General features: G+C 56.3%; 1 protein-coding gene across 6 annotated transcripts; it reads right to left on the bottom strand.

The window, feature by feature from the left end:
- Positions 1 to 3,009: 3,009 nt before the first annotated feature.
- On the bottom strand, positions 3,010 to 21,658 carry LOC144951438 (myosin light polypeptide 6-like). 6 transcript variants are annotated; one of them, XM_078881699.1, is made up of 7 exons: positions 21,355 to 21,658; positions 9,482 to 9,509; positions 7,628 to 7,771; positions 6,027 to 6,200; positions 4,778 to 4,855; positions 4,297 to 4,338; positions 3,010 to 3,610 (listed from the first exon to the last, which is right to left on the bottom strand). In XM_078881699.1, exons 1-6 carry the CDS (start codon positions 21,499 to 21,501, stop codon positions 4,310 to 4,312), a joined length of 600 nt encoding a protein of 199 aa, XP_078737825.1. In that variant the 5' UTR covers positions 21,502 to 21,658; the 3' UTR covers positions 3,010 to 3,610; positions 4,297 to 4,309. The 6 variants fall into 6 exon arrangements, with proteins under 6 accessions (XP_078737825.1, XP_078737824.1, XP_078737829.1 ...); XM_078881698.1 differs by having other exon boundaries at positions 3,010 to 3,584; XM_078881703.1 differs by lacking the exons at positions 9,482 to 9,509; positions 21,355 to 21,658 and adding exons at positions 9,871 to 9,895; positions 10,197 to 10,273 and having other exon boundaries at positions 3,013 to 3,584.
- Positions 21,659 to 25,705: the final 4,047 nt, after the last annotated feature.

The following is a 25,705-nucleotide window of genomic DNA, read 5'->3' as shown; positions in this document are numbered from 1 at the left end:
AAACATGACTCCTTGTAAACATGACTCCTTGTAAAAAAAAGGTGTCAGTTGTGTTGCCAAATAAAAGGGTAAAAAAACAATTATCATATATTTTTTCTTCTGGCAAATGAGGTTCCAATGGTGTAAATGCTTACCCCGAGCTCTCATACTCTGATGGTGCATTGTCTTTGAGTTGTGCGCCTTTTGGCGTCATCTGGTCCAACACCATGTGAGACTAGGCTCTAAGGAAAGCTGTCTCGGGTGTGGACCAATCAACTTCAAGGACAGTGCATACATTATCAGAGCTATGCTTTTTGTTTGCATTATAACCGCAGGTATTGTGGTCTATGCAAACATGACTCCTTGTAAACAAAAGGTGCCAGTTTTTGTTGCCAGATGAAAGGGTAAAAAAACAATTATCAACAACAACCGTGATTCGCCACTAAGTGGCGGTGACGTCACCACGACGCTTGTGCCAGGCTATGTGCACCTTGAGGCCACGTGAAGTGTCGAACGCTCGCTTGGCAGGAGGTCACGGGGCAGACCCAGTAGGTGCCACGGGTCGACTGACTGAGATGACCGAGATGACTGGCTGATGCACCACCTGTGCCCCCTACTGTGCCAACTTGCTGTGTTTTATCCGCCCGGCACTCCGCTCGTTGTTGTGAGCGTCGCTCCTCCGCCCTCCGTTGTTGCTGGAGGGCGACTGCCTCCAACTGCTCAGTAGCGTCCTTCACGAGCCTCCTCCACAGAGGCCGATCTTGACACCGCTGGTACCAGTCATCGGCAAGTCAACTCAGCTCCACGTCCTCCTGTACCACATCACTCCATCTCTTCTCTAACCCGTGCTGCGCCTGTTTTAGCCCCCTCGATCCGGCCGAACAAAAGCTGTTTTAGGCATGCGGTGGCTGGGCATGCGGGTTACATGACCCAGCCAACGTAGCCTTGCCTGCCGGAGGAGCTCGCCGATGGGACTTTGTCCATATCTTTCAGGGACTTGTGAGCTCCTCACACATTCCAGCCTTGTTAAACCCAGGATGGATCGTAGACAGACAGCCTGAATGTTTCGAACCCGCGCAGATGTTCCAGAAGAGGGCTCCACGTTTCGCAAGCGAAGAGAAGGGAGGGCGTGACTGTGGCCGAGAATTCCCGAAGCTTCGTGCTGAGCGGCAGACCAGGTAGTTTCCACACAGCATTACGCAGCCGATGAAAAGATAATGCCGCTCGACTGATTGGGAGTGAGACCTCTGCTGTCAAACCGGAGCTGGTCATGAGCACAGTGCCCAGGTATGGGAAACTATCCACTCTCTCCACAACTGCCCCATCACCAATGGGGAGCTGAGGGGGTCGAGTGTTTGATGGCACAAAATACCCAGGCAGGTGCTTAGTTATGGTGGGGCTGATGGTAAGACCCCACACTAGCACACACTCACACAGTGACACACACTCACAACGGCACAACAACAACCGCTATTCGCCACTAAGTGGCGGTGACGTCACCAAGACGCTTGTGCCAGGCTATGTGGACCTTGAGGCCACGTGAAGTGTCGAACAGCCGCTGGCAGGAGGTCACGGGCATACCCAGCTGCCACCGGTCAACTGACTGAAATGACTGAGACGACTGGCTGATGCACCACCTGTGTCCCCTACTGTGCCAACTTACTGTGCTTTAGTCACCCGACGATCCGCTCGTTGTTGTGAGCGTCGCTCCTCCACCCTCCGTTGTTGTTGGAGGGCGACTGCCTCCAACTGCCCAGCAGCGTCTTTCACGAGCATCTTCCACAGAAGCCGATCTTGACACTGCTGGTACCAGTCATCGGCAAGTCCACTCAGCTCCACATCCTCCCGTACCACATCACTCCATCTCTTCTCTAGCCCGTGCCGCGCCCGTTTAGCCCCCTCGATCCGGCCGAACACAAAAGCTGTTTAGGCATGCGGTGGCTGGGCATGCGGGCTACATGACCCAGCCAACGCAGCCTTGCCTGCCGGAGGAGCTCACCGATGGGACTTTGCCCAGATCTTTCAAGGATTTGTGAGCTCCTCACACAATCCAGCCTGGTTAAATCCAGGATGGATCGTAGGCAGGCCAGCCTAAATGTTTCCAACCGGCGAAGATGCTCAATTAGGGGGATCCACGTTTCGCAAGCGTAGAGAAGGGAGGGAGTGACCGTGGCCGAGAAGACCTGAAGCTTCGTGCGGAGCGACAGACCAGGTAGCTTCCACACAGCGTTACGCAACCGATAAAAATATATTGCCGCTCGACTAATTCGGAGTGAGACCTCTGCTGTTAAACTGGAGCCGATCATAAGCACACTGCCCAGGTATGGGAAACTCTCCACTCTCTCCACTACTGCCCCATCACCGATTGGGAGTTGTGGGGTGGAGTGTCCGATGGTACAAAATACCCAGGCAGGTGCTTAGTTTTGGTGGGGCTGATGGTAAGGCAGACACACACACAGGCACACACACAGGCACACAGCCACACACACTGCCACACACTGCCACACACAGGCACACACAGGCAGACACAGCCACACACAGGCACACACAGACACACAGGCACACACAGACACACACTGCCACACACACAGGCACACACACGCATACACAGGCACACACAGACACTCTGCCACACACACACAGGCACACACAGGCACACACAGCCACACACACAGCCACACACAGGCACACACACACACAGCCACACACAGACACACACACACAGGCACACACAGCCACACACTGCCACACACTGCCACACACTGCCACACACAGCCACACACACACAGCCACACACTGCCACACACAGCCACACACAGTCACACACAGGCACACACAGTCACACACAGGCACACACACAGCCACACACAGCCACACACAGCCACACACAGGCACACACCGCCACACACTGCCACACACACACCCACACACAGCCACACACACACAGGCACACACAGACACACACACACACCCACACACAGCCACACACACACGCACAGGCACACGGACGCGAGGAGGCACGCTTTGCGTAAACACGAGGTTTATTGAATGAGTTCCGGCGCCGCGTCGGAGCGCGTTGGACACCAACCGCTCCCCCACGTTGCTCCCCTCTCCTGCGTGGTGGAAGTTGGGAGATGTGGGGGGTGGGGGGGGCTGGGCGGGGGGTTCACGTTCCTCGCCGCCACTGACGGCCGCCCGCGCAGACTTCATCGAGGTGACATCGCGCGTGGGAGCGTCCGGATTGTCCGGATCGTGCGTCGTGGGTGGTGGTGGGGGGTGGGGATGCAGAGGTCTCTGCTCGTTTCTCTCTCTCGAGGGCAGTTGTTGTCGTTGTTGTTGTTTGCTGCTCTGTGTTGTTGTTGTTGTTATCGTGGTGGTTTCTCGCCAGGGCCCGTGATGGTCATCTCAGCCCGGCTCTCGCTGTTGTAGACTTTTTTTTTTGCCCAGCGGTGTCCGGGGGAGTTGTATAGAAAAATAATTTAATAATTTGCCGGTGGTGTGTGTGTGCCGAGTGGAGGGGTGGGGGCCAGGGGGAGTCGGGGTGCGGGAGGGGGCGGGGCCCGAGGTCTGAGACGGAGTCGGATTTTCCGCTCGCCGATCCAGCTCTGCGGGGAGAGGGAGGGAGATGGGGCTAGAGAGGGGGGGTTGGGGTAGAGAGGGAGGGAGATGGGGGAGAGAGGGGGGGTGGGGGAGGGGGGGGGGAGAGGGGGGAGAGGGAGATTGGGGAGAGAGGGGGGGGAGGGGGGAGAGGGGGGGGGGTTGGGGTAGAGAGGGAGGGAGATGGGGGGAGAGAGGGGGGGGTTGGGGTAGAGAGGGAGGGAGATGGGGGAGAGAGGGGGGGTGGGGGAGGGGGGGGAGAGGGATATTGGGGAGAGAGGGGGGGGAGGGGGGGGAGAGGGAGATTGGGGAGAGAGGGGGGGGAGGGGGGGGAGAGGGGGGGGGTTGAGGGAGAGAGGGAGGGAGATGGGGGGAGAGAGGGGGGGAGGAGAGGGGGGGGGGAGATGGGGGAGAGAGGGGGGGGGGAGATGGGGGAGGCAGAGAGATGGGGGAGAGAGGGAGGGAGGGTTGGGGGAGGGAGATGGGGGGAGAGAGGGGGGGAGGAGAGGGGGGGGGGAGATGGGGGAGAGAGGGGGGGGGGGGAGATGGGGGAGGCAGAAAGATGGGGGAGAGAGGGAGGGAGGGTTGGGGGAGGGAGACACCGGGCCCATCACAATTATGACGTCACGCCAGCCGATGATGGATAAGTTCACGTCACAGTAAGCAAGCCAGGTGGGTGAGGGATGTGAGGGTGAGCAGCTCCCCGCGCTGTAGCCTCACCTCCTTGAGTCGCTTAACCGGTCAGGATGTGCTTGACGAAGGCTGCGGGGAAAATGAAGACAATTGAGACCATACGCATCGTCATAACCATCAGCATAATTACCACGATCATCATCATCAGCAGCACCACGATCATCATCATCATCAGCACTATGAGCACCAATATCATCATCAGCATCACCATCGTCAGCAGCAGAATCCTTACAAATACGGCCATCATCATCAGCAGCACCACAGTCATCATCATCATCAGCATCACCATCGTCAGTAGCAGAATCCTTACAAATACGACCATCATCAGCAGCACCACAATCATCATAATCATCATCAGCACTATGAGCACCAATATCATCATCATCACCATCGTCAGCAGCAGAATCCTTACAAATACGACCATCATCAGCAGCACCACAATCATCATCATCAGCACTATGAGCACCAATATCATCATCAGCATCGTCATCAGCAGAGCGTGACGCACCCTCGTAGTTGATGTATCCGTCGGCGTTCTCGTGTCCCGCGAGAAGCGTCTCTACCTCCTCCTCGACCATCTTCTCACCTGCACACGAAACATCATCATCGTTAGAATCACCATCATCATTATCATTACATCGCCACCACCACGATCACGCTTTCAGCGTAGCGAGCACGTGGCGCAGCTCAGCACCGTTGGAATCACCATCATCATCATCACCACAACGCAATCACCACCACCATGTTGGAATCACCATCATCATCATCACCACAACGCAATCACCACCACCATGTTGGAATCACCATCATCATCATTATCATCATCATCACCACAACGCAATCACCACCACCATGTTGGAATCACCATCATTATTATCATCATCATCATCACCACATCGCCATCACCACCACCATGTTGGAATCACCACCATCATCATCATCACCACAACGCAATCACCACCACCATTTTGGAATCACCATCATCATTATCATCATCATCACCACAACGCAATCACCACCACCATGTTGGAATCACCATCATTATTATCATCATCATCACCACATCGCCATCACCACCACCATGTTGGAATCACCATCATCATCATTATCACCACATCACCACCACCATGTTGGAATCACCATTATCATCATCATCACCACATCGCCATCACGACCACCATGTTGGAATCACCATCATCATTATTATCATCATCATCACCACCACATCGCAATCACCACCACCACGTTGGAATCACTACCATCATCATCACCACATCGCCATCACCATCACCACCACCATGTTGGAATCACCATCATCATTATCATCATCATCACCACATCGCCATCACCACCACCATGTTGGAATCACCATCATCATCATTATCATCATCACCACATCACCACCACCATGTTGGAATCACCATTATCATCATCATCATCACCACATCGCCATCACCACCACCACCACCATGTTGGAATCACCATCATCATTATTATTATCATCATCACCACCACATCGCAATCACCACCACCACCACGTTGGAATCACTACCATCATCATCACCACATCGCCATCACCATCACCATGTTGGAATCACCATCATCATTATCATCATCATCACCACATCACCACCACCACGATCACGCACCGATCGTAGCGAGCACGTGTCGCAGCTCAGCGACGTTGGAATCACCACCACCACCACCACCATCATCATCATCATCACATCGCCATCGCCACCACCACGATCACGCACCGAGCGTAGCCAGCACGTGGCGCAGCTCAGCGCCGAGCAGCAAGCCGTTGCCCTCCTTGTCGAAGACGCGCAGGCCCTCCACGAAGTCCTCGAAGGTCCCCTTGTCCTTGGCGCTGGCGAGGGTCTGCAGGATGGGCAGGAACTGCTCGAAGTCGAGCGTGTTGTTGGCCAAGTCTGGGGACCGGGGGTGGGGTGAGTGACGGAGACCATCACGTGGTCAATCGGTGACTCAGCGAGAGAGTTCGGCCACTCATAACGCGAGTTCACTCAGTGTGGGTTGGGGTAGGTGTGGGCTGGGGTAGGAGCGGGCTAGGTGTGGGCTGGGGTAGGAGCGGGGTAGGTGTGGGCTGGGGTAGGTGTGGGCTGGGGTAGGTGTGGGTTGGGGTAGGTGTGCGTTGGGGTAGGTGTGGGCTGGGGTAGGTGTGGGTTGGGGGTAGGTGTGGGCTGGGGTAGGTGTGGGTTGGGGTAGGTGTGGGCTGGGGTAGGTGTGGGTTGGGGTAGGTGTGGGCTGGGGTCGGTGTGTGCTGGGGTAGGTGTGGGCTGGGGTAGGTGTGGGTTGGGGTAGGTGTGGGCTGGGGTAGGTGTGGGTTGGGGTAGGTGTGGGTTGGGGTAGGTGTGGGCTGGGGTAGGTGTGGGTTGGGGTAGGGGGCGGTAGGTGTGGGCTGGGGTAGGGGGGGTAGGTGTGGGTTGGGGTAGGTGTGGGCTGGGGTAGGTGTGGGCTGGGGTAGGGGGGGTAGGTGTGGGTTGGGGTAGGTGTGGGCTGGGGTAGGTGTGGGCTGGGGTAGGGGGGGTAGGTGTGGGTTGGGGTAGGTGTGGGTTGGGGTAGGTGTGGGTTGGGGTAGGTGGGGGTTAGGGTAGGTGTGGGCTGGGGTAGGTGTGGGTTGGGGTAGGTGTGGGTTGGGGTAGGTGTGGGTTGGGGTAGGTGGGGGTTGGGGTAGGTGTGGGTTGGGGTAGGTGTGGGCTGGGGTAGGTGTGGGCTGGGATAGGTGTGGGCTGGGGTAGGTGTGGGTTGGGGTAGGTGGGGGTTGGGGTAGGTGTGGGTTGGGGTAGGTGGGGGTTGGGGTAGGTGTGGGTTGGGGTAGGTGTGGGCTGGGGTAGGTGTGGGCTGGGGTAGGGGGGGGGGTAGGTGTGGGTTGGGGTGGGGGGAGGGATAGGTGTGGGTTGGGGTAGGTGTGGGTTGGGGGTAGGTGTGGGTTGGGGTAGGGGGGTAGGTGTGGGTTGGGGTAGGGGGGTAGGTGTGGGTTGAGCTAGGTGTGGGCTGGGGTAGGGGGGGTAGGTGTGGGTTGGGGGTAGGTGTGGGTTGGGGTAGGGGGAGGGGGAGGGGTAGGTGTGGGTTGAGGTAGGTGTGGGTTGGGGTAGATGTGGGTTGGGGTAGGGGGGGGGTAGGTGGGGTTGGGGTAGGGGGGGTAGGTGTGGGTTGGGGCAGGGGGGGGGTAGGTGTGGGTTGGGGTAGGGGAGGGTAGGTGTAGGAGGTAGATGTAAGGGGTAGGTGTGGGTAGGGGGTAGGTGTGGGTTGGGGTAGGGGGTAGGAGGTAGGTGTGGGTTGGGGTAGGTGTAGGGGGGGGGTAGGTGTATGTAGGTGTAGGGGGTACGCTCCGTACCATCAGGCTTGGGGTTCCCGAGGAGTTTGGCGACCTCGGCGTTGGTGGGGTTCTGGCCCAGGGCGCGCATCACGTCGCCGGCCTGGCTCAGCGTGATCTTGTTGTCTCCACGCCTGTCGAAGAGAGTCCACGCCTCCTTGTACTCTACACGCGGGGGGGGGGGGGGGTGAAGGGGGAGGAGACATCGTGAGAAGAGGGGAGAGATAGGCAGAGAGGAGATGGAGGAAGGGATGAGAGAGAGGAAAGACGGGACTGCGAGAAGGGCTGCGTGCAGAACGAGAGAGAGCGAGAGAGTGAGCGAGAGGTGGGGGTTTTACATAAAGCAAAGTAAAAAAAAAAATTACGAAATGATGAACGAAGCAAAGTGCCGACTACACCGAGCATCTTCTTGTTTCCACTGATCGTAAAAAAAAAGAGACGGGAGCGAGAGAGGGGATAGGAGATGGCGGATGGGGAGGAGATGGGGGGAGGGATGAGAGAGAGAGGAGAGACGGGAGCGAGGGAGGGATTGGAGATGGAGGATGGAGAGGAGATGGGGGGTGGGATGACAGAGAGAGAGGAGAGACGGGAGCGAGGGAGGGATAGGAGATGGAGGATGGAGAGGAGATGGGGCGAAGGAGGGAGGGAAGAGAGTGAAATGTGACGGACGAGACGGGGGAGAGAGACACGGAGAGAGAGAGACGGAATGGGGGACAGAGGGCAGAGGAGTCAAAGTGGGAGATGTAGTAGAGAGGAGAGACACGGTGAGAGATGGGGGAGAGTGTGGAGATGTGGAGGGAGTCAAGGACGGGTGGGGGGGGGGTGATGGAGCGATGGAGAGGAGAGCGGCAAAGGAGTTGGCGTGTAGAGGCAGAAGTGAGACGCAACCGAGGTGCCACAGTCGCGGTGTAGACAAAGCCAGTGGGGAGAGAGAGAGAAAATCAAGACGCGAATACGAAAAGGGAAAGAGCGCCCAGCCTAGTCGACAGACAACACTAACAACTGCCCCTAACGCAGCCCCTAACAATCGCGAAGATAGCATACTCTTAGTTCTTTCGGTAAAGTCACGTAGGTAAAAACTGAAATTAAAATGAATAAAAATAAAATATTATAATTATTTTTATTAATTATAATTTCATTTTTTACCTACGCGACTTCACCGAAAGAACTAAGAGTATGAATCCTTGCAGTCACGAAAGCTTCAAAATCTAGAACGCAAAGATATCCCCCGCGTAGCCCACGCGGGCAGTTCAAGTGAAGTGCTGTTCGCGAGACCCATGGGGCCGCTGATGAGTTCACACGTGGCACCGGCTGCTCACTAAAGTCCGAGTCGCATCTGCGCCACTGATGTCGGCCGCGAGCGAGACGGGAACTCTGGTGGCTGGGTCCGGATTGCAGAGCGCTCACAGACGCGCAGCGCAAACTTGAGATCACCGGCCACGATCTAATTCCACTGCTGGATGGAGGCCTCTCTCAATCGTCGCAATGCCCCCCCCCGCCCCAGACAACCTCCTAGGACGCGATCACAACCTTGGCTGTCGCTACGTCCTGAGTCTCGCCCAGCCGCACCGCTTCGTTCGTTCTCCTAAGCCTCCAAGCAGAGGCGTGACGATGTCTAAGCAACTTCGCTCTCTCTCTCTGTCTCTGTCGACTCGATGTTGCTAGCGACTCGCTCAGACCTCCCGCTCTATGCCCCGTGCGGGGGGGGGGGGCTCGTGTTTCACGAAGGCTTCTGATTGCGCGGAGTGAACCGCTCATGTACAGAGGGGGGTTTGGGGTCGGGGGGGGAGGTGGGGGCGAGTGGGGGGAGATAGTGGGGGGGTGGGGGTGGTAGGGGGAGGGGGGTAGTAGGGGGTGGGGACCGGACCCACTTACCTTCCAATTGATCTTTGGAGAACTCGATCTGCAAGAGACCATGGTGCACAGGGATGGATGAACGCGCGCCGGAGTGGACTACTCAGCCCCCCCCGCCGCCGCGTGCCTCTCGCCGACCAAGTGGGGGGCCAGATGAATTTGGGGGGGGGGCGCTGGGCCCCCTCGTAGCAATGTGGAATTTCCGCCAATGTCTCAGGGACTCGGGCCCATTGAAATTCGGTTTGGAATTGTAATTGGTTTCTCCCAATACCCCGCCCCCCTGCCCCCCCCCCCACTCCCAGGGATGGGGGGGGGGGGTGACCCCAGGGCTTGGCGAGAGGCAGGCGGAGGCCACGGGGAACACGACACGACGAGGGGCGGGGCGGGGGGGGGGGAAGGTCGCCACTCACCCTCAAGCTGGTCCGCGGTGAACGACTGTGGGAGCGAGCGGAGAAGTGGTACAGAGAGCACAGACAGAGCCGCACAGACACATCGCCACCGTTACTGTCAACGCATCGTTCCTGAGCGGCGCTCACGAGGAGCCAAAGCCGCTGAAATCGAAATTTTTAAAAAATAAAGTTTTCAAAGTAAAAAAAAATTCTAAAAAAATAACGCAATTTTTTTTTTTCCTAAAGAAATTCAAATTGTGAAAAAACAAAAAAGTGGGGATAAAATCACTCCCCGACGAAAAAAAATCGAGATGAAAAGTGTCCGCTGCGGCGTCGCAGGCACCCACCATGGTCTCGGTTCTTTTTGATTGCCCCTGGGTCTCGGCTCCGATCTGATCCCTCTCTCCTGCTCAGAGTGCCACGGTCGACTGGTGCCACCAGCGCGACGCGCCCGCCTCTTAAAGGGGCGACGCGGGGGGGCTCCGGGGAACAGGTGGGGGCCCTCGGGTGAGAGGCGGAGACAGGGGGGGGGGGGGCGCAAGGGACCCTCCCCCTTCTACTGCGCCCAAGGGCGGTGGCGGGGGGGCGTGCGAGGAAGCCGAGAGAGGTGGGGAGGGGGGTCGAGGAGGGTGGCATCTCCGTGGAAGAAACTTGATCCCTTGAGGCTTTACTTGGGCCTCTGCGTCCGCGCGGGACATTTTTAGTCTCTCGAGGGTCAGCAGAATCGGATAAGGCGCTTGAGGGCAGAGGGCCACGGGAACGGGGTGCATCTCCAAACGCGGCGCTGCCTCGAGCCAACGGTGGAAATTCCACGTGCTCATGGCAGAGCATGGTTATCACCCGCAGAACAACTCCGCAAATGGTGCTGGTTCATTGCGTTGGGTCCGCTCCACTTCGGGCGCGCAGCGGTTTCGAGCGATGCTCACGATGATCGCGTCTGGGCGATGATTGCCTTGGTGTCGATAATGAGGACACGGCCACCCCCTCCCCCCCCCCCCAGGGCCGTGGCGTTCAGGAGCCCTTCGGCCGTGAACTGAGCGCTGCGACGCGAGCTGCAAAGTTCAAAGTAACGGCCACGCCAGAGGCGGCGGCGCAGACTCACGACTCGGAGTCTCACACCACGAGGCTCGCACGCGGTGCCTCGCACGCGGAAATTCTCGCACGTGGAGACTTACACCACAAGTCTCACACGTGGAGACTTACACGTGGAGACTTACACACCACGAGTCTCGCACACGGAGACTCACACGTGGAGACTCACACGTGGAGACTTACACCACGAGTCTCACACGTGGAGACTCACACCACGAGTCTCACACGTGGAGACTCACACCACGAGTCTCACACGTGGAGACTTACACGTTAAGACTTACACCACGAGTCTCACACGTGGAGTCTCACACGTGGAGACTTACACGTGGAGACTTACACCACTAGTCTCACACGTGGAGACTCACACCACGAGGCTCGCACGCTGTGTCCAGGAAGCTGTGTCCGCGATATCGGAACAGGTGGCTCCTGACCTATCCAGGCAGCTGCAAGCCTCGTGTGTGCGTTGCAATCCGCGTATCCGCATTACAGCAACGAGGACATTGGACAAATATCCCAATGTAGCAGGACCCTCCTGCAAAAGAGTCTTGAGACTCGCCGTGGCTTAAATGCATTATCTGTGCTGTCATTTCAGTGTGCATGGACCACAGGAAAGCCACGTGACATGGCGTGCGCTCCATGAGCATTGCGCTCCGTTATTCGTCAGTCCTTTGTGGATGAATGCCTCCACGCGGTGTCGGTGGAGGGCGATCGTTTGACCATACTTCCCCGCGCCGGTCCGGGGCGGGTTGACGAAGCATCGTTGCGAGGATCTAACGACGAGTTCGAACACAATCTCGTTTCCATGGCGTGTCGTGCCAGCGTGGGCTCTGCGCAGAGACGGGCCGGTCTACAGAATCGGCTGACTGCGACGTTTGTCAAATGGTGTCTCGTGCGTTATCCTTGGAAACTTTCTCCCACGGAGTGACCGGTGTGCGTGTAGAGGAGAGTTGGGGGGTGGGGGTGGGGGGAAGTCAATGGGGGGGGATGGGGGGGGGGCGAGAGGTCGCGCTCGAGTCGGGTTTCTGGCGCGACGCGTCGCGTACCCATCTAAGGAAGCGTCGCCTCGAGTCTCAGAGCAAGGGACTTCAGCTGTGAGCCCGAATTAGTGGGGGGTGGGGGGCACCTATTGTGACACTGGGTGCCTGGGAAAGTGACAGAGTCAATTCCCCCCCTCCCCCCCGAACATCCCCCCCCCCCACTTCTATCAGCCCAATCTCGCAGCCTCCCCACGATGCCCTCTCCTGGGGTAGCAACGTCGCGTCGAGTTCACAGCCACACCCCGCAAGACACTCACCCCCCTGCACGCGCTGGTGCATGTAAGTGGCAGGACAGCAAGTAGGTTCCCTCTCCCGTCTAAGCGAGGGGATTGGGGGAGCACGGTGCGATCGCCCGCGTCGTCGGGGGTTTTTTTTTTCTCTGGGCTGCCGCGGTGTTCGTTACACGTGGAGCAAAATAATCAGCTCAACACAACCTCACCACAGCTCACCAACGCCAATAGTGCCACAAACTCACCACCGCAACCGCGAGGCTGGTGACAGGGCCCCGGGCTCCCAGGCGAGACGCTGGCTTTCTCAGCTTGCTCGTAAGCAGCGTTGGCGCTCGTGAAATCCCGAGGAACCCCGAGGACATCCACGGCACGCGTACAAGAACGAGCGCTCAGGAAGCCGCACAAAGCGGGCACGATCCTGCTTGCTGCACTGCCATCTGCCGGACACCGCGGGGCCTACAGCGGGAGTCTCGTAGCAGGTGTCCGATCTCTGCGTGATCCACCTACCCCCCCCCCCCTCCCAGAAAACGCTCGACTACACGAACCGCAGAACCCGCGTGCACCCACCAGGTAAAGGCGCAGCTCTGCAATGTCTCTACAAACGCCACTGCTTGCGGAAGGGCCTACCACTTGAGAGAGCTCTGGAGAGCCCCCCGTGGGAGGGTATTTGGCCTACTCTTCCCTGTTGTCCAGAGGGGAGGGGTGGGGGGGGGGGTCACGGAATTTTAGAACCTTGCACCACCGTGGTTCAATTGCCGCGCTGGGAGATCGAACGGGCGACCAGCGCTTCGTCCCTCTCGCAAACGGGACTGTGACCGCCACTCGTGACTTGCCCCGGCGTTGCTGAGCCATTGCACCGCGGTGCCTCGCAAGCGGAACGGCGCCGAGTCGCGTGCAGTTGCACAGGGGGACGGCGTTTTTTTTTAAGATGAAATGTTTTGCTTTTGCGCGAAATCCTCGGGTGACCTCGCGTCTACCTCTGGTCCATCACCACCACCGCCACCACCACGCGTGCGGCCACTAATCCCAAAAAAAAACGTCAACCACGTTGTCCACAAAACAAACAACGACGTTGTATCAAATTGTTTGGCCAGGTTTGGGCCCTCCGATGCGTGTAGCTCGTTTTTCAGAAGCCACCTGGCCACCACAAATGATAGCTCAACGGCGTGGCGGCTTAACTTGTGGGCGTTTATAGCAACTAAGTACTCGCATCTTCTCGGAAAGACAGCGTTCATTCAGACGCTGTCTTTCCGACAGACCTGTTCTTCACCTGAGGACGGCTGCTTGCGTTGTGGCCGAAACGTCGTGAGAATTATTTTATTATGTTTTATTTTTATTATTTTATTATTTCCCTTCTACGTGACTTTACCGAAATAACCAAGAAGATGAATCCCTGCAGTCACGAAAGCTTTAAATAGAAATCGCTGTCTTTCCGACAGACCTGTTCTTCACCTGAGGACGGCTGTTTACGTTGTGGCCGAAACGTCGTGAGAATTATTTTATTATGTTTTATTTTTTATTATTTTATTATTTCCCTTCTACGTGACTTTACCGAAAGAACCAAGAAGATGAATCCCTGCAGTCACGAAAGCTTTAAATCGAAAAGTACTCGCATCTTTATAAATATGTGGGGAGGGGGGGGGGTGGAAACCGGAGGACTGGGAGAAAATTCCACGCGACCACGGGGAGACAGACGCGCAAGCTCCAAATATACAGCAGCAGCAGGCGTCAGGGTCGGTTTCGAACTCCACGACCTCCTGCATACCAGGCGAGGTCGTTAACATCTCTGCCCCCCTGCGTTCTCTCTCCATTCCTTTAAAGGATGAATTGGACGGAGATCTACTCCGCGTCTGAACAGTCAATTGAATGGACTTGCAAATCTAAAGTTGGCGTCTTTAATCTGCCGGATATTAATCCGCAGGAAATAATAATAAGAAGAAGAACACCGCGCAACTGATACAGCGCTTGGTGGTGATGGGTGGGGTGGGTGGGGGCTGACCTTGCGCTCCCCTCCCGAGGTCAAAGGCCACTCGCTGACGCCAGGAGACCGCGGGCTTTGGGTGGAGTAGGGGGGGTTGGATTTTTTGCACGGGTGCTTTTTTTTGGTTTGTTGTTGAATGATTCTTCTCTATTTTTCGATTTAAAGCTTTCGTGACTGCAGGGATTCATCTTCTTGGTTCTTTCGGTAAAGTCACGTAGAAGGGAAATAATAAGATAATAAAAATAAAACATAATACAATAATATTTTATATTATTTTATTTTATATGATATTACTTTATTATGTTTGATTTTTATTATTTTATTATTTCCCTTCTACGTGACTTTACCGAAAGAACCAAGAAGATGATTCTTCTTTAATTCATATGCCACCCCCCCCCCCTTCAAAAAAGCGTCGCATTTGTAAAATCACACCCGCCAAGATTGCTGTCTCGGAAACTTGGCAGGACCCTCCTGAAAAAAGCCGCTTGAGACTAACGGTGATGCTTCCCTGGGTCCACAAACTCAATAAGTAACACCGCCACTACTAATTATTACTATTGCGTTTGTGTTTCTCAAAGAAACTAAATTCGAAAAGCGCGTTACCTGTGACTACAGTGCCGCGCGTTGCTGCCCGTCCGACGTTGCGGGCCACGGGGCAACTGCTGCTGCAGAACGCTTCAAGTGCCCGAAGCAGCACCGATTGCACAGACGGCAACGTGAATAATCCTCGCCGTGCAACAAAAAAAAACCCTCCAAAAACATACAAAAAAGGCGCACGATCTTGTTGAATCAGCACCGCCACGTGCAAAACATTCCCTCGGAACATCCGAATCCAACGCGTTTCGGAATCGCCCCACCGAAGCGCCACCGCTCCTCGCGTGGCCGCGGGGTTAGAGAAGCTTTCCGCTGACAGTGGCCTGGTGGGCAAAGTCGTCCCTGCAAAGGGGAAGAGGTCCGAACCTCTGGCTCCTCGGTCTCGCCACTGACGGCTCGCACGCGCACCCCGCGCCGTGCGGTGGACCGAGTAGCTCGCCCCGTTCCCCCCCCCCCCCGCGCCCGCCAGCGGAGGGTGACGCTCTCCGCGAGAGAAAGCTGGCTGGCGAGCGATGGCTCTCGCTGTCGCAACAACTAAAAAACGGGGGCGCTGCTCTGTTCGCCCGACACGTGAGGCGGCCAGTAACAAACGGCGCCGTTAGAGTTGGTGGGTGATATGTTTAAGAGTGCAACGCGTTTCTTGAATGGGAGCGAGATTATTATTATTATTTTGAGAGCTTGGCTAATGGAAACGGTGATGGGGAGGGGGGGAGTTCCAATGTGGAGCAGTGTGAGGGAAGAGGCTGACAATGGGTGAGTGAGTGAGTGAGTGGGTGAGTGACAGGATGGTTGAGTGAGTGAGTGATAGGGTGAGTGAGTGAGTGAGTGACAAAGTGAGTGAGTGAGTCGGTGAGTGAGTGAGTGAGTGACAGGGTGGTTGAGTGAGTGCGTGACAGGGTGAGTGAGTGGGTGAGTGGGTGAGTGACAGGGTGGGTGAGTGACAGAGTGAATGAGTGAGTGACAGAGTAAGTGAGTGGGTGACAGGGTGAGTGAGTAGGTGAGTGACAGGATGGGTGAGTGAGTGGGTGGGTGAGTGAGAGGGTGGGCGAGTTTGTTGGCGGTGACCCACGAGCGGTGTGGATGGTACGAGACGATGTCCGATTCCCGCGGCAGGAGCATCCCAACTTGGAAGAAGACTAAGACAACGAAGACGACGATGCTGTGACCCAGAGCAAGGGGATGGCAAAGATGGACCTCAGCGATAAATCGCAGGACTCTCCGAACATTCGCTGACGTTGGCGACCGGGAGGTCAGTGGCAGCGGCGCCGTGCGCGGCCTCAGTAGAGGTCGCAAACGGGTTTTGATTCCTTACCCGTACCCGGCCGCACCAGTGTCGCAAACGGGTACCCGTACCCGGCCGTACCCTACCCGTACCCGGCCGGGTACGGGCTGGGTACGGGTATTGGGTACCCGATTGCGACCTCTGGGATGAAGCCATGTTGCAGGCGCGGGTGGGTTGATTCTAGGCACTTGAATCGTGAGAAGAGACAAGACGTTGGGAAATGAGTGACAAACAGTTACTCACCAGTGACTCACGGCCTACCCGTACCCGGCCGCACCAGGGTCGCAAACGGCTACCCGTACCCGGCCGGGTACGGGTAGCCGGGTATCGGGTAGGGTACGGGTATCGGGTACCCGGTTGCGACCTCTGGGCCTCAGCCACGGCCGACGAGAAACTCGACTCTGACGCCAGGCGGCGCGCGTCACTCGGAGAGAGAAAACCGCGTCGTGGCGACCCCCGGCAGCCTGGACAAAGCGGCGCTTACGAAGGGGATAACTGCAAGGAGTGCGCGGTGGAGATGATGGAGCACGAGTGAGCAGGGGGGGGGGGTCAAGGGGGTGGCAGGGCCCGCGGTTCGTGTCGTCGCTGAGGCCCTGGGATGTCCAGCAGACGTCTGAGACATCCCATCTCAAGGCGACTTTCCAGGTGATTTTGATACGCCTACTGATGCTCCTACTGTTATGGAGGGACTCGTGCTGCCAGCTATGGCTGCAAAGTTTGGTCGTACGTGTTGTGTGTATATCGTTTATTGTTAAATTTGAATCACAGTTCCTACGATCACTGTTAGATTGTTTTTTATAGCTTTATTTTGGTGATTTCGAAAACGTTTTGGTTTAGCCATATTTGTTTGTTGTAGTACAGAGTTGGACTGATAACTTTAATCTAAATTGTCTTAAGGTTGTTATTGTTTGACTTGCATCCCACTGGGATTTCTGCACACAGCGTTGATATACGGTGCTTTTTCTGGAAGACTTTGCTGTATTTTCCCTTAATATGTTCCTTGTTCATGTTTTTGTTTGTTGCGGTTGCACCCGAGTCAAGAGTCGCATGGCTCACAGGGCTACACCAAATAAATGAAACTGAAAACTCAGAGGTGAGATATTTCAACCTAACAGAAACAAAAAATAAATAACCAAAAATTCTCAGCTCGTGAGAAGACGACTCGCGTTTAATTAGGTCGGAGTCGAGACGCTTCTGCGAAATGGTCGCTAAGCGATACAGCCAGGCGGGGTGACGCGGCCAGCCACACGCTAAGCTCGCAGCTTCATTGTTGAGAGAGAGAGAGAGACAGAGAACAAATCAAATGGGGCGAAGCATCAGCGGGAATGATGAAGGACTTCAAGGAATGCAGAGCCACCAGGAATGAAGGAGCACTAGGAAGAGAGCCTGACCACCAGGATTGATGGACCTCCAGTTCTGAAGGACCACCAGTTCTGAAGGACCTCCAATTCTGAAGGACCTCCAGTTCTGAAGGACAACCAGGAATTAAGGACCTCCAGTTCTGAAGAACCTCCAGTTTTGAAGGACATCCAGTTCTGAAGGACCACCAGAAATGAAGGACCTCCAATTCTGAAGGACCTCCAGTTCTGAAAGACAACCAGGAATTAAGGACCTCCAGTTCTGAAGGACCTCCAATTCTGAAGGACCTCCAGTTCTGAAGGACCTCCAATTCTGAAGGACCTCCAGTTCTGAAGGACTACCAGAAATGAAGGACCTCCAATTCTGAAGAACCTCCAGGAATTAAGGACCTCCAGTTCTGAAGGACCTCCAGTTCTGAAGGACAACCAGGAATTAAGGACCTCCAGTTCTGAAGGACCTCCAGTTCTGAAGGACCTCCAGTTCTGAAGGAGCACCAGGAACGAAAGAGGCACCGGGAATTAGGGACATCTGGGAAACAAGTACCACCAGGAAGAGTTCTTGGAAAACGAAGAACCTTCTCAAGGTTGAAGGATCCACCGACAAGGGCGAAGGACCAAGCAAGGAAGGCGATGGATCTTCTGGACGATCGAGGGGCCATCCAATCGGAATGTTGACGGACTCTCCCAGACCGACGCTGGGCCCTCTAGGCAAAGTGAAGGATCACCGTGTGGGTTGAGCGAAGGCCCGGCAGGTGAACGCGAGGCCTGCCACGGGCACTCGTGACTTAAGCGGAGACCCCCTCCTATCGTACGGGGTTGGAGTTGGGGAGGGGGTCACCGCGTGGGCTGGGTTGAGGGGGTCACGGTCAAGGTCACGTGGTTGTACGGAGGGCGAGATAGAGAGAGAGGGGAGATGGGGGGTGTGGGAGTTGAGTGATGATTTGTTTTTATTTTCACCTCTTAACTTCTCCATTAATTAATTAGTTAGCGGCGCGACAGGGGTCCGATCGGTCACACACTCGTGTCGTATGCGTTGACAGCTCACGGGGCTCTCTCACTTCTCCACGGCACCCACAGCGTCGCAGGACCAGATCGAGGCAAACTCTACAAATCCCGGTCCGCACTTTTAGCGATTCTGCTGCGCGATAGCAGCTGGCTCGACAGCAGCTATAGCAGCAGCAGCAGCAGCTCGGATAAGTTCGACACCGCGCCCGTGTCGCGTGTGACTCAGCGTGGCACGAATCAATCAGCTCGTTCATGCATTGCAGCCGCAACGGTCCGGTAAATCGGCGCCTGCGGCGGGAATTACTTTGACACGCCACATCCATCTCGTCTTGTTTACTGTGAATCTGTTCCGAGGGGGGTCATAGAAATATCGGGAACAATGGCATTACTATGACGGACAGGCCCACCTTGTACTCTCGTGGTAGTGCCTTACGCCGGTGTGTCGGGGTCAATGTCTGAGTCTGGACCGGCTCTGAAATCGCTTCGCGAGACCAGGGATTTATAATCACAACAGCACCGACAGTCACAGCAGCAATATCAGCATGCACGAGCCATTGCCACGTGACCGTACAGCAAGCACAGCGCGCATCACGTGTCCGTACAGCATGCACAACCTGTGTCACGTGTCCGTACATCAAGCACACATGTGTCACGTGTCCGACGTCATTGACCCTGGCCGGTGGCTCTCCCAACTCGTTGTACCCTGACGCTAACCCCGTCACGTGACGGAGCTCCGTGTGCCGATTTGGACTAGGAGCAGAGCAGCGGGTCACCCCCTCCCCACATCACTACCTCCTCCCCAAAACTCACCACCCCCTCTGCTACCTTCGGTATAAAGGGACCACACCACCCCTCGAGTGAAAGGTGTTCCCTGCACACGGGCGCACCCGTTCACTTCGTGGCGAGTCTGTGGTGTCGTCGCGCGTTCGTCTAATGTCACACGTAACCCCCCCCCCTCCCCCAGCCTCCTCCCCACACAACAGAATTGTAGGGGCTAATTGCTGGCGAATTGTCACGTCGCTCGAACTGTCGGGGGTTTTACTCTCCAACGCAGCGGTGCGCTGCACCTCGTAACGCGTTGCCACGTTGTGTTCACGCCACGGACGTTTACTCATCGGCTGTGCCGTTTTAGGCGGCGGGTATTTCACGACGCATTAAATGTTCAACGCGATCTCGCCGAAACAGAAATTCTGTATTGTGGATAATGTCGGTCGCGAAAAAAGCCCTATTTACTACGTGTTAATCCAATTAATCTCATCCGAGCAAAGCTGTAAGGCTGTCACGGGGGAACGCCGAGTGTGTCCACGGGTTTTCACCATCGCTGGAGCTCATCAGCGAGCAAAGCCTTCTCCTACAGCCTGCCAAGGCGGGAGCGAGGGAGGCGGAGAAAGCCACGTTGCCTTTTTTTAGTGTGTGAAGGGAATTTACAGAGCGGACTTGCGCGCCTACTATTCCGTGGAGGTTGTCGTCTATTGGTCTGGAGGCAGCGGACAAGGCGTCCAAGGTTCGTAGCCACGGGGCGGCCGTCTCTAAAGCTTTCGTCCCACTGAACTCACTCCCCAAAGACCCCCCCTCCCTCACCCGACCGTCACTACCCTCCCACCTCTCTCCACGCCGCCAAATCTCTCCGCATTGAGCGACATCCTCTCGTGCGCGTGTGTCCGCGTGTCCGTCTCTCTGCCCGCGCGTCTGCCTCTCTGTCCGCGTGTCTGTGTGTCGGCGTGTCTGTGTCTCTGTCCGCGCGTCTGCCTCTCTGTCCGCGTGTCTGTGTGTCGGCGTGTCTGTGTCTCTGCCCGCGCGTCTGCCTCTCTGTTCGCGTGTCTGTGTGTCGGCGTGTCTGTGTCTCTGTCTGCATGTCTGCCTCTCTGTTCGCGTGTCTGTGTGTCGGCGTGTCTCTTTCTCTGTCTGCGTGTCTGCCTCTCTGTCCGCGTGTCTGTGTGTCGGCGTGTCTGTGTCTCTGTCCGCGCGTCTGCCTCTCTGTCCGCGTGTCTGTGTGTCGGCGTGTCTGTGTCTCTGTCCGCGCGTCTGCCTCTCTGTCCGCGTGTCTGTGTGTCGGCGTGTCTGTTTCTCTGTCTGCGTGTCTGCCTCTCTGTCCGCGTGTCTGTGTGTCTGCGTGTCTGCCTCTCTGTCCGCGTGTCTGTGTGTCGGCGTGTCTGTTTCTCTGTCCGCGCGTCTGCCTCTCTGTCCGCGTGTCTGTGTGTCTGCGTGTCCGTCTCTCTGTCCGCTCGTTTGCCTCTCTGTCCGCGCGTCCGTTCGCAAGTCTCTCTTGGCGTGGCTCTGTCATTCCGCGCGTCCGTCTGTCGCCACGCGCGATTGATGCTTCGTTCGGCCCGCGTGGTGAGCGGCACAACAAACACATTGCTCGTCGTCGTTGCAATCGTAACGTGGATCTGCGCGTTGCGTGAGTTTCGAACTCTCCTCGCCGCTCGTGCCGGCAAGCTCCTCCACCCTGACTGTTCGTCGTTTCGTCTCAGAACACCCCGGTCCCAACGTGCACCCTCTGACTACGCGTCCTGCCACCAGCCCGGACACACGTCCCCCCTCGCCCTCCCCCGTGTCCATCCTGTTATTCGCTCCTCGGTCAGTTTATCCCTCGGCTCGTGTGTAGCTCCGCACGCATGTCGTTTCGTTCGTCTGCCCATCGGTATGTCGGTCATTTCGTGCATCCCTTGCATCCATCGTGCCGTCCCCCCGCTCTCCCCGTCCATCCAATCCATTCGCCCGTCTGCCCATCGTCTCTGAGTCCGTCCGCTCGTCCTCTCTCCCCCCGCCACAACCTCCTCCGCGTCAATATTTCAGCCCTTCTTTCTCACCACTCCCCCCCCATCTTCCTCCCTCCCATCCTAAGAACCCGACCCCCCCATCCTCCTCCGCCCCTCTACCTGCACCCCCCCCACCGCCGCCTCTCCAACCCAACCCTCGGTACCTTCACGGTGGAGAAATCGATCTTGGGCGGGGGTGGTGCAGGCGCGGGCTCTGGTGCCGGGGCCGGAGCAGCGGCAGCGGCGGGTGCCGCTGCCTTTGCCGCGGGTTTGGCCGGCTCGGGCTTTTTCACGTCCTTCTTGGGTGCCATGGCCTCTGGTGCTTCTCACAAAATCAACTCTTGCGACACGTTCGAGCGAGACGCGGACACGGCGACGAGGGCGGGATGGGGGGGAAGAGTCCACGGAGGGAGGGACGAACGCGCGGCAGCAGCAACAGCAACAGCACGAACCAACCTAAGCTACCCTGGCCCTTTGCGAGCCGCTCACCTGCGTTTTATAGGTTCGACCAGGGAGGCGCCGGAAATCTCGCGTCTCTATTGGACGGCGCTTTCCAAGGGGATCATAATGTTGGGCTAAATATGGCGAGGACTTGGGGGGGTGGGGGGTCGGGGGGGGGGGTCTGGTGGTGGTGATGGGGGGGCGGGGGAAGGATGTGCGGTGGATGGTGCTGGATGTGTGGGGAGGGGAGTCGCTCGCGCGTGCGGGGTGTGGTGGAGCTCATTGAGTGTGCTCGTGGTGCCAGTATGTATGTGTGTGTGTCTATGTGTGTGTGTGTCTGTGTGTGTGTGTGTCTGTCTGTGCGTGTGTCTGTGTGAGAGACAAGAAGTTCAGCGCATATTGGAGCTCCACGGTCGACATCTCCGGCGGAGATTCACAGCGTCAATATTCGGATCCCATCACGAGACGCGGACATCCACCGCGGTTCGCGAGTGACCGCTTCGTTGCGCCGATGAAGTTTCCGAATGTTTGTTCGCGCGCGCCCTCTGCGCTCTCACGGAGCCACGAGGTCGGCAAGAGAGAGAGAGAGGGAGCAGGGGGGAGCAGGGAGGGGGAGCAGGGAGGGGGAGCAGGGACGGCACCTGGTGCCAACGCGTAGCGAGCGAATGAGATCAGCCCCATCGCAGCGCCCTCCAGAAATAACCTCGGAACGAGCCCCCGCTGGGCACCCCCCCCCCTTCCCCAGACCTCATGCCCCGCAGACCCCGAGCCACCGTCCCTAGAGACTCCATTCTCTCCGGACCCCTTTGCACGGTCCCCTGTCCCTCACTGCGCACTTAAGAGCGCCCGCGGTTCCTGATGTCGATGTCTGCGCAACGAGAGAGTCAACTCGAGCAGGTTGCCGCTCGCCTGCCTCGTGCTCTGCACCTCCTCCTCCTCTCTGTTCCACTCTATCCCATTCTGTCCCACTCTATCCCACTCTCCTATCTCCGCGCCTCTCTGCTGATCTTCTCCCGTCTCTTCTCCGCTCCTGTCCACGCTCATCCTCGCTCCTTCGCGCGCCTCCTCCTCTGTCCCCTCTCCTCCTCCCCCCCCCCCGTATCTCCTCTCCTCCCCCTGCTCTTTTTTTTTACGATCAGTGGAAACAAGAAGATGCTCGGTGTAGTCGGCACTTTGCTTCGTTCATCATTTCGTTGTTTTCTCCTTTGTAAATGAAAGATTTCACGAAAGATTTCACGCTCTGCTCTCCTCCTTCTTACCCCTTCCCTCTCTCTGTACCCCCTCTCTCTGTACCCCCTATCCCTCCTCTATGTTTATGTTACCCCTGTTTTCTATGTGATTTCCTCTCTCCCCACGTATCCCTTCTCCCGGCGCTCCTCCACCACGCCCTGCTCACCACCCGCTCCGTCCGCTCCTCCGTTATCCGTAACTGCCGAACGCGACCGTTGCCCTTCACTTCATTGTTTGACGATGCACTTGGAAGGTCCCATGCGACGGGACGTTTCGTTTTGCAAGGGGGGTAGTGGGGCTGTCTGCGGACACGCAGCGTACGCGCAACGCATCGTAAATCCGTGGACCTCCGCAGGTGGCGTTTGAGTGGCCAAACGCTCACTCGATATTTGAACGGGACGCTGCTATCGGAGACAGGCTTGGATTATACAGATTATATCGGCTTAAGGCACTGCCACTAGGTTACAAGGGACGTCATTCCATAATATGCACAACAACAACAGGCGTCTTCTTGGTTCTTTCGGTAAAGTCACGTAGAAGGGAAATAATAAAATGATAAAAATAAAACATCATAAAATACAATTCTCACGACGTTTCGGCCACAACGCAAGCAGCCGTCCCCAGGTGAAGAACAGGTCTGTCGGAAATACAGCGTCTGAAATGAGCACCCCAAGCTTGGCAGCGTATATTTAAGCTGGGTTGGAGGGGGAAACGTCGTGAGAATTGTATTTTATTATGTTTTATTTTTATCATTTTATTATTTCCCTTCTACGTGACTTTACCGAAAGAACCAAGAAGATGAATCCCTGCAGTCACGAAATCTTTAAATCGAAAAACAACAGCCGTCGTTCGCCACTATGCGGTGGTGATGTCACCACGGCGGTTGTGCCAGACTCTGTGCACCGTGCAGTGTCGAATGCTCCCTGGAAGGAGGTCACGGGACAGACCCAGGTGGTGCCATGGGTTGACTGAATGGCACGACTGGCAGACGCACCGCCTGTGCTCCCCACTACGCCAACTCGCTGCGTTTTAGCCGCCCGGCGCTCCGCTCACTATTGTGAGCGTCGCTCCTCTGCCCTCCGTTGTTGCTGGAGGGCGACTGCCTCCGACTGCCCAGTAGCAACAGCGTCCTTCACGAGCCTCCTCCACCGAGGCCAATCTAGACACCGCTGGTTTGTTAAGGGAACAACTCCTGTTTTTTTGGCTATGGGTTTCGATTTTTCAAAACGGTTACCGACGATGAGTCAATAATTCGAGATTACACCGACTGCATGCGTAGGGTACATAACCACGCCGTGATTGATTGATGATGATAATGATGATGACGAAGAATATACAATCTAATTATTCAAACGTCTGCGGTTTCATCAGACCCCTGGGAAAACAATTCGCGTTCAGCGAGTTTCATTTCAGCGCACTGATTGCCCATTCAGTCCGTTATCATCGCTTACAATTGAATGTGTCTGACATTGAATAGACAAAACGTGTTGACAGCAGTCTCTGACATAGAACGGGAGCAACAGCAAAGGAATGGAATGCGTCTGAGAGCCCGTCCTTCGAGGAGATGGAGCGATACAATTAGTTCATTGCGCAGGTGCCAGTTGGAAAATTGCATCACTGTCAGCGAGCACCTATTAAGGCATTCAAGTCGCAGCACAATACCACACGTTTGCACAGCGCGCCAAGTACTGTACTCATTTTAGGCTGAACCGACCTGAGAGAGGTACAGGACCGGTTCAGGTGTCACTAGCCCACTGATATTAGTCGTGGAACTTGGCTTGTCGGGAATTCATCTCTCGGTGCGCTAACCGCTGCGCCACCGCTCCCCACGTGTCTTGGTCAGGGCGAGGAATCCGTAAATCCAGTCACGATGACATCAATGCCGCGGCGGACCCTTCCAGGAACGTTGGTGGCATGTCCAGGGATGTGGGTGGTGGATGAGAGACGGGGGAGGTGGGTGCGAGATGAGAGATTGTAAGTGGGTGCGAGGTGGGAGATGTGAGGTGGGCGGGAGATGGGCGGGAGGTCAGAGGGAGATGAGAGGTCAGAGGGAGATGGGTGGGAGATGCGAAGTATATGGGAGATGGGAAATTAGAAGTGGGTGGGAGGTGGGAGATTTGACGTGGGTGGGAGATGGTGGGAGGTGTGAGATGGGCAGTGGGTGGGAGTTCAGTGGGAGATGGGTGTGAGATGGGCAGTGGGTGGGAGGTTCGTGGGAGGTGGGAGCCGTGACAAGGTGGGAGACGGAGCAGTGTTGTAGGACTTAGAAGCAGGCGCGGCTACTGTGGGTGTCGTGTGAAGATGCGTCTAATAAGACTCCTCCAACAAATGTTTTTTTTGATACGTTGGATAAAAAACTGCGCACAAGCAACATACATTTCTCTGCTACCACCCAGGACCACCTCAAGGAATCAATCAGTCCATCAGACCATGGGCTTTCCAGAACAATATCACCGAGCCGCGTTTGTGGGCCATCGACCGGGTCTCGGTCAGCCGATGCATGCTTATGAAACAAATGATGTTGCTGCTGCTGCATTACCCAAATGTTCCATTGGCAAGAGCACTCCATACTCTTTGGTTCTTTCGGTAAAGTCATCGCAACACAAGCAACCGTCATCAGGTGCGAAACAAACACAGCAGGAAGACTGCTGACGTAGGAGAAAGAGCTGCTGCACCGCGTCTGCGTCTCGCTATTTGCGAGTTCGCGTGGTTTCTACATTCGACGAGGCGACACAAGCGCTGCTGATGCTGCTGATGCTGATGATGACGCAACCTTTAAATACCGCACGCATAAGACTTCGTGGCATAGTCAGCAGTCGGTAGCCGAGTGCAACTGATACACTG

The sequence above is a fragment of the Lampetra fluviatilis genome, chromosome 62 (assembly GCF_964198595.1).
Source record: "Lampetra fluviatilis chromosome 62, kcLamFluv1.1, whole genome shotgun sequence".
NCBI lineage: Eukaryota > Metazoa > Chordata > Hyperoartia > Petromyzontiformes > Petromyzontidae > Lampetra > Lampetra fluviatilis.
The sequence above is the reverse complement of the archived record's forward strand: the minus strand, read 5'-3'. Positions and strand labels throughout refer to the sequence as shown.

Excerpts from the sequence above, each read along its gene's own strand:
- LOC144951438 (XM_078881699.1), bottom strand. The coding sequence starts at position 21,501 with ATGGCACCCAAGAAGGACGTGAAAAAGCCCGAGCCGGCCAAACCCGCG. Across the intron at positions 4,856-6,026 it reads CCACGTGCTGGCTACGCTCG|GTGAGAAGATGGTCGAGGAG; the intron begins GTGCGTGATCGT and ends TTTCGTGTGCAG. Across the intron at positions 4,339-4,777 it reads CGGATACATCAACTACGAGG|CCTTCGTCAAGCACATCCTG; the intron begins GTGCGTCACGCT and ends TTTTCCCCGCAG.